We start from the raw sequence: 8259 nt of genomic DNA, 5'->3' as shown, positions 1-8259 counted from the left end.
CCCTCTCCCACCTCCTTCTCCCAAACCGGCATGGTCAAGCTCCCCTTTTTCCCCCTTCTTTTCCCTTTTTCCTTTCCCGAACCAGTGCCCTGCATCCATCGCCTAGCCCCTAGCGCCATGGACCGCGAGCGCCCTGGCGCCGCGCGCCAGCTCGCCGCCCCCACCTTGACCACGCCAGCCCGCGCTCCCGCGGTTCGTTTTCCACCGCTCGATCCACCGCCTTCGCCGCCCAACGCATCTACGCCGTCGCCGCTTTCGCACTGCTCACGAAACTGCCGCTGCCGCCAGCCAAGTGCTTGACCACCAAGGTCGGTTCTCCCCTCCCAAACCGACATCGCCTCCGCTTATAAAACCCAAGCCACCCCAAACCCCTTCCTCTCTCGTTTTCACTCGCCCCACACCCACCGCGCCATTGCCGCCGAACCACCGTCGCCGCCTTGTTGCCGCTCGACCTGATCTTGTCATCGCCGTCCGCCGCCGAGCACCGGAGGAACCGGTGCGTGCGTGGGCGCGTGACGAGGAGCTCCGGGCCCCATCTCTCCCCCTCTTGTTCCCCAGCCGCGCCCTCTCGGTGTCATGCCGCCCCGCCGTCGCGACTGCCTCGCCGCGATGCCATCCGTCCGCCGACGCCGTTCCCGCTCGTCGGTGAGCTCCCGGTCCAAATCCTCTCGTCTACATCCTCCAGCGACTCCTAAACAGCACTGGGACATGGTAGTTTGTGCGTTCGTCCTCCAAATCGCGCCCTCGCCGATACTCTGCTTCCGCGGCCGCCGTGCGCAGTCGCGCGCTACCGCCGGTCGGTCCCGCGCCGAATCCCGTCGCTATCACCCTCCCCGCGTCCCTAGCAGCCTCCCCGGGACGTCGCCATGGCCGCTCCCCTCCTCTCTCCCCCTTTTCGCTGCGCCGCCCCTTCCGCCGCCGCGAGCCCAAGTCCGGCGACCATCGGGTCCCGCGTCACCGCGTGCGCGTCGCAACTCCTTTCCGCGTCAGCTAAGCCCGAGCCCGCGCGCCCTTAGCTCTCCTCGCGCGCGGCCACGTCGGCGTGCCCCCGAGATTGGTCGCCGCCGCCAGCCGCCGTCGTTCCTTCCCCGGCTAATCCGCTCCATTGAATTGTTTCCCCTTGACCTCCTCTAGCCGCCGGTGTCCACCTCTCTCTCTCTCCCGCCGCCGTTCGCCGGATTGCGTCGCTCGCCGCCGGCCGTCCGATGCCATTCCCGGCCTCCTCTCCCTTCCCCATCCGACGTGGCGTCCACGTGGATGCCACCTCAGCCGCCCGGCCCCGCGGAGACCGGTCAAAGGTCTCCCGGTCCACCAATCCATCGTGCCGCCTTGCGTGCACCCGGCCCGCGTGAGCCGTGTCGCCGCCTTGTGGGTCCCACCTTGCGCCCGGCACGGTGGACCGCGTCCAGCGGCTTGCGTCGCGTGGGCCGCGCCTAGCTTGGCCTTGGGCCGCCTCCATCCCGCGCGCCGGCCCGCTCGCCTCGGCCACGCTCGCGCATCTCTTTAGGGCCGCACCAATGCCACCCGAGACAAGTCCAATTCACATCCCTCATCCCTTTTCTTTTCAAGGGATTTAATAAATCCTTTTTCCTTTGTTCCATAAATCTTTTCTCTTGGTCCTGCACGTCAGTGACTGTCAATAATATTCTTGAGAATATTATTTCTATAAATTCCATAAACCATTCCTCGTATTCCAGAAAATTCCGATAAATCATTTCCTCATCCAGAAAAATCCATTAACCTTCCAAAATTCCTATCTTCTCAACCGCTCGTCCGATTGACCCCGTTCCACTTCCAATAATTCCGAAAAATTGAGATCTATTTAATGGCACTATTAATTAGTCTAAATAGGGTTTTTCTTTTGGTCTTTTGTTTAGGTTTTCGATTGTTTGCGTATAGTCCATTTAATCCCCCCTTTTGTACAGTACACCCATGGTCCTGCTCGCCAGTGAGTGTCAATAATATTCTTGAGAATATTATTTCTATAAATTCCATAAACCATTTCTCGTATTCCAGAAAATCCCGATAAATCATTTCCTCGTCCGGAAAATCCCATTCAAGCTTCCAAAATTCCTATCTCCTTAGTCGCCCGTTCGATTGCTTCCGTTCCACTTCCAGTAATTCTGTAAAATTGTGATCTATATAATGGCACTATTAATTAGGCTAAATAGGTTCTTTCTTTTGGGTCTTGTGTAGGTTTTTCATTGTTTGCGTATAGTTGCGGTTACCGGATTTTCGTCGATCGCGGGTTTTCTCGAAGATTCGTGAAGCTTCGTGAAGACCTTGAGCAAGGCAAGTCATCCTTTGACCAATTGCTCCTATAATTGGACAATCATTATTATTTTGTTTGCAACTTGCATTATTAGAATCACTCACGTTTAACTTGCTTGGCCTCGGTTTGCGTGCCAAACCGACGGACCTACCCAGTAGTCGCACTAATTCCTGTAAGCCGTACTACCCTGACTCCTTGTCGCTCCACCCTTGTGGTACCTCGGTATCCGTGCTCTCTGAGCGCGTATACCAAATATCCCACATACACCGTTGTTTGTCGAAAACTTGGGAAATGGGTTTGAAAAGCCTTGAAAACCCGACATGTGGTGTCGGCGTGTTTGAAAATAAAATAAATTGTGAAAACTTGCGATGTGGGGGTTGTGCCTGTGTGGCACTGTCCCGTATTCGCATATAAGGACCGATTCCTGTGGGAAATTCATCCGAGCATATAACAAGTGCGACCACACGGGTGCAATGGGACGCTCCTGGCTGAGTAAATAGCAAACCAGGGAAGCCTTAATGCCAAGAGACATGTGGATTTAACGGGGTGGTGTCGGGTAGAACCCTTGAGCTTCCTGGCACAGTATGGTCTGGGACCTAACCTGTTGTCGATCTGGGACCCCTCTCGTTGGCATATGGCGACCCTGTGTCGGCTTTCGAAATGCCTTGTCATGAAAGCCTTAAGGTCTCCTGACGTGGTTGATCTCACGGGCTGGGTGATCCGGGTTAGTAATGTCGTGTGGGTAAAGTGTACCCCCTCTGCAGAGGTTAACTAACTGTTCGAACAGCCATGCCCGCGGTCATGGGCGGATGTGAGGTGTTTCCCGTAGCGTAGATTTGTTTACCTGTGCTTTGTGAAAAGTTGTTGTGGTTTGGGAATCGTTACCAGAATTAGCCTATGTGGCAGATGGATGACCTGAGTGGTCAAGAAACGAATCTGTGTGATTCGGGATGTCTACAGGGCATCATAGACTAGGCTTCCCGAGTGGAAGCGGATTGTTGTGCTGCTGGGCAGCTGGACTCTGGGAGTCCGAGAAAATGAAAAAGGCTCTGGGAGCCGCCTAATCAAGTGAAATGGCTCCGGGAGCCGAGAAGTAATGATCTGACCCGGGAGGTCGGAACATTACCATTTGAGTTATTGAAAAGCATCTCTTAAAGTTGAATCGAGACACAAGTCTCTTTTCGACCCAAACCTGAAAAGAAATAAATCACTTAGTGGTTTCAAAATGGGTTTCAAACAAAGGATTTGCAAAACAACATTGCCTCTCTTCCAAGCTTGCATCAAACACCTAAGTTCCCGTGACTTGCTGAGTACGAAAGTACTCACCCTTGCTCTATATAAATATATATATATAGTTCTTCCGCCCTGAAGAGAAGATGAAGTGAAGTGAAGCGTAGGGTTTCGTCCTGGTTCCCAGCCGTCGCCTGTGGTGTAGGGTGTTAGTCCGTTTGTTCCGCTGCTGCTGCTTCTGTTGTTGGTGTTTCCTCGTCCGTGTCATCAGTTGCATTCTCGGGCTGTTCTGAGCTGCAACCTAAGTTAAGGTAAATAAGTTCTCTATTTATTATAAGGATTGCAATGATTCATATTTGTTACCGTGGGTACCAGCGCTATGTCCTGGGATTGGTACTGAGATCGCGGTTTCGTAGGAAGCGGTTCGCGCCGTTTTTCCTACGACACGCTCCTGTCAGGTGCCGTTGTACGGCGGTGCCGGATTGGGGTGTGACAGATGGGCGGGTATTGGAGACGCATAGGGGTCAAACACATCCCGCCACCATCTATGTCGCTGCTCGAGCTGTCGTCTCCACCACTACGTCTCTTCTTCAGCAATTCCAGCCGACGCCTATGAGTTTATCGCCACCATATCTTGTTCCTCTTCTCCTGTAGATGTTGTTAGCGTCGTCTCCCTCTTCGACCATGACCTCTCTCCTCGAACTACGACACATTGAATCCCGCAGCCATAAGCTTCGACGTGTCAGATCCAGAAGTCTTCAGCTTCGAGGCCACTCGATCCGTAGTCACAGATTCTAACAGCAATGGTCGCACAACGGGGCCGTAAGGGGGCGAGCTCCGAGCGGCGAGGTCATACAGGTGAGCGATGACGGTTATGAGACGCCAATGCCCGTAATATCTATAGGAGTAAAAAACAAAAGGAAGTTTCTAAATCGTCATTTGGTCGACACATAAGAGACACGTGAATTGAGAATCATGGGAAGAATAAAACACGAGGTGGAACCTCATGCTTATTTTTCTCTAAAGTCTCTATATAATTGTTCATTTGATAGGAACTTTAAAAGAAATTATAGGCCTTAATCCTTTATTTCAATAACCTTGGAATACACCAATTTTCCTATGCTTTTCGTACAATTAAAAAGGCCTTAACTCACATATTTCTCTGAACTGTCAATGGTAGTTCGTTGTGGATTTATATATATTGTGTGATTTATATGCCTGGATCATTAAGATGCGATTACCTGGGTCTTAATTATCGCCTCTCTTAACATGACAAGTTCTGACCATAAGTTACACTAATTTGGAAAATTGTACAATATATATCTACTCTCAAGTACTCCCTCCATATTTTAATGTATGACGCCATTGACTTTTTGTCTAACGTTTGACCATTCGTCTTATTCAAAAAATTTATGTAATTATCATTTATTTTATTATGACTTGATTCATCATCAAATATTCTTTAAGCATGACATAAATATTTTCATATTTGCACAAAAATTTTAAATAAAACAAATGGTCAAACGTTGGTCGAAAAGTCAACGGCGTCATACATTAAAATACGGAGGGAGTAGTTTTTTTTCCTCCAGTAGCTTTATGATCGGCATATGAAATATGACAAAGTACATGTACTTTTTTTCGTTTCACAATGTAAGTCATTTTAGCACTTTCCACATTCATATTAATGTCAATGAATCTATATAGATATATATGTCTAGATTCATTAACATCAATATGAATATGGGAAATGCTAGAATGACTTACATTGTGAAACGGAGGGAGTATTAAATAGAGGACTTTTGGGTCAAAAGAGTGTGTCAATTCAAATAAAGGAAAATAACACGTCACATCCATCACGAGTCTTGCTATATACTCTTACGTCCAAAAAAAAATTTTCAATAATAATTCTAGCTATGAAATTAGACCATATGTATTTAGATTTATAGTTAAAGTTTACCTTTTCTTTTAAGACAGAGTAGTACATACAACCAGCCATGGCATCGTACGAGTAGCATCCCACCGTGCCTCATGACTCGCATCCACCAATCTCTTTGTTCGGCTTTTTTCCATGTGGGTCAAGAAAAACAACAGTCGTGTCTATGCATGAGTTGAGAGCTCGTACGTACACGAGTCTTGCACGTTGGCCGTGCGTATAGCCATTTCGCATCCATCACAGTGTACAGAGTTAACAAAGAAAAGGACTAATCGATCTCACATGGTTTATATATATCACGCACGTACGGCTGACGGCTTTATTCCCACCGGCACAAGTACAAACACTCATATATATATATATATATATATATACACGCACACATGCTTATACGTACATCCACGTATAATTAAGCATGCGAACTGTGTGTGTAAAAATATTGTAAAATACAGTAAAAACAAGGACTACTTACTACGTACACGTACGTACGTAGTCCTCCTGCAGCGCTGGCCGGATCAGCGTACGATAGTAGTATATAAAGTAGCCGTACGTATACTTACTAGTAGCTAGTAGGGAGATTCGCCGTCGACGTTGCCCGGCGGCGAGTAGTTGCAGGTGATGAAGACGCCGAGGCTGTTGTCGCAGACGACGCGGGCGCAGCCGATCGCCGTCGAGTTGCTCCACACCACCTGCGTGTAGTGCCCGCACGAGCTCCCCGCCGGCGCCGAGCAGCTGTTGCTGTCGTGGTCGTACCACTGCTTCTCCGCCACCCACGACGACACCGCGCTCGCCGCCGTCCAGTCCCCGCCGGCGGAGCCCCAGAAGATGTTCTCGCCGTACTTCCCGCCGGAGTCCGAGTGCTCCAGCGCGCAGTCGCCCTGCCGCTGCGCCGCGTAGCTCTCCGCGTACGCCGCCACCGTGTCGTCCCAGCTCACCGGCCCCACCCCGACGTCGGACCTCGCCGCGTTGTGCGCGTCCACGTAGTCCTGCGCCGAGTTCTGCGCCGTCGCCGCCATGGCCGCCGCCGCGAGCACTGCAGCTACTAGCAAGCTGGAGGTTGCCATTTTCGATGCAAAATTAATTAAGCTCTCTAATTGCTAATTAAAAAGGGAATTGATTTGTATGTATGTATGATTAGCTTGTTGCTGGTGTGAGATATATGGCTGTATAAGCTGGGTATTTATAGTGCAAAGTTCGATGACTTTGCAATGTACGTACGCTTCTCGTCAAATTATTTTATTCACAAATTAAGAGGAGCAAATAATTCCATGCACGCGAACGTGACATTTGGGAAATTGAGGTTTAATTTACTTCATATCGATACTTTACGTGGCTACTCGTACATGCTCACAAAAATTAACTAAAGGTGATCAAGATCATTGCCATGTGTTATATATGGTTGAATACGTCGTCGTAGCTCTATAGCGAGATCGAATGACCGACCAAACTACAACTACCACTATCGCCTCACTGCAAGTTGTTGTTTTTTTCCCCTTGTTTCGATCGTCACCTCCATGCAAGTTGTTGATCGATGCATGCATTGGAAAATAATGAGAAAAAGACCTAGATGCCTCTACGAAATCAAGTCTAACACATTCATCTGCAAAACCTGCATCTACATCTCCCAATCGGAATATGCCGATGGTTATACCCCGACCTCAGGATCCCTACTTACAGGTTGTATTTCGATAATGTATGGATCGGCTGATATGAGAATGCAAATGAAATTATAGTGCAAGAGAAAAGGAGACATGGATATTATATAGGTTCAAGGTTTTCGGGATGGATAATAGCCATACTTCTATTGGTCGGAGACCGGTGTTCTCCTCTGATACCAACTGATTGTTGAGATTATAGACATATAATGATTTAATCTATTCCATAAATAAATCATGACATTACAGATGAAAACTAGCATGAACGCATCATTAGATCTATACATGTAAACTACACAGTATAACATGAAAAGATCAAATATGCGCAACATATTGAACACGTACCGAGGTGACGGAAAGACCGGCTGCTTGGTCGAAACTTTTCGCAGGTGTCTACGAAGGCACGAAACACGCGAGCGAAGAGGAAGACGAGCCGTCGCGAATAAACAGGGAGCAGTCGCGCGAAGCGCTTCCCAAAAACCTTATTGCCGCCTTCTCCCGGTGCAGGACGTCGAAGACAGAGGTTCCGGAGACCTGCTCTCCCGATCGCCGGTGCACGCCGGCGAGCGGGATGGAGTAGTCTACGAGCGACGGCGCAGTACAGAGTAGGAGGCAAACCCTAGATTGATATCGCATATGTTGCGTGAAGACGGAAGGTCGGTTTATATAGAGAAGGGTCGCTTGATCAGGGCGCCCGCACGATCTCTACTGCGCGTAACCGAACTGGATAAGTCGCGCGTAACTTATCCGGACTCCACGCCGTTTGCACGCACCGGATTTTTCGGAACGTTTCCAAAACAAAAACGAATTCGAATTTGCAGCAAAACAAAACTGCAAAAGGAGGCTGCATCTGCGCAAGGGTGAGGAGCCAATTTTTCGGACCATTCGACGCGTACGTCGTGCACGCGCGCCGCCGGCCCGGCCCGGCGAGGCGAGGCGAGCGAGCGCGCGCGTGTGTTTCCCCTCTTCTCTCCACCACACATGCTTCAAGTGGCTAGGACGGCATCCTCCCTTTTAAGGAGGTCCCCCTCTCCTAGAATAAGCAAGGTGGTACTAAACTCCACATGCATGCCTTCCCATGAGGTGGGCTTTTGTGATTTTCCAAAGAATTAATCTTCGAGTGGGCTAAGGCCCATTCATTAATTCCAACAATCCCCCACCAAATCTCA

General features: G+C 49.5%; 1 protein-coding gene across 1 annotated transcript; it reads right to left on the bottom strand.

The window, feature by feature from the left end:
• Window positions 1-5721: 5721 nt before the first annotated feature.
• Window positions 5722-6586, bottom strand: LOC4342318 (pathogenesis-related protein 1). The gene has a single exon (XM_015792496.3). It carries the CDS (start codon window positions 6497-6499, stop codon window positions 6002-6004), a length of 498 nt encoding a protein of 165 aa, XP_015647982.1. The 5' UTR covers window positions 6500-6586; the 3' UTR covers window positions 5722-6001.
• Between the last annotated feature and the right edge of the window lie 1673 nt (window positions 6587-8259).

The sequence above is a fragment of the Oryza sativa genome, chromosome 7, assembly GCF_034140825.1.
Source record: "Oryza sativa Japonica Group chromosome 7, ASM3414082v1".
Lineage (NCBI taxonomy): Eukaryota > Viridiplantae > Streptophyta > Magnoliopsida > Poales > Poaceae > Oryza > Oryza sativa.
The sequence above is the reverse complement of the archived record's forward strand: the minus strand, read 5'-3'. Positions and strand labels throughout refer to the sequence as shown.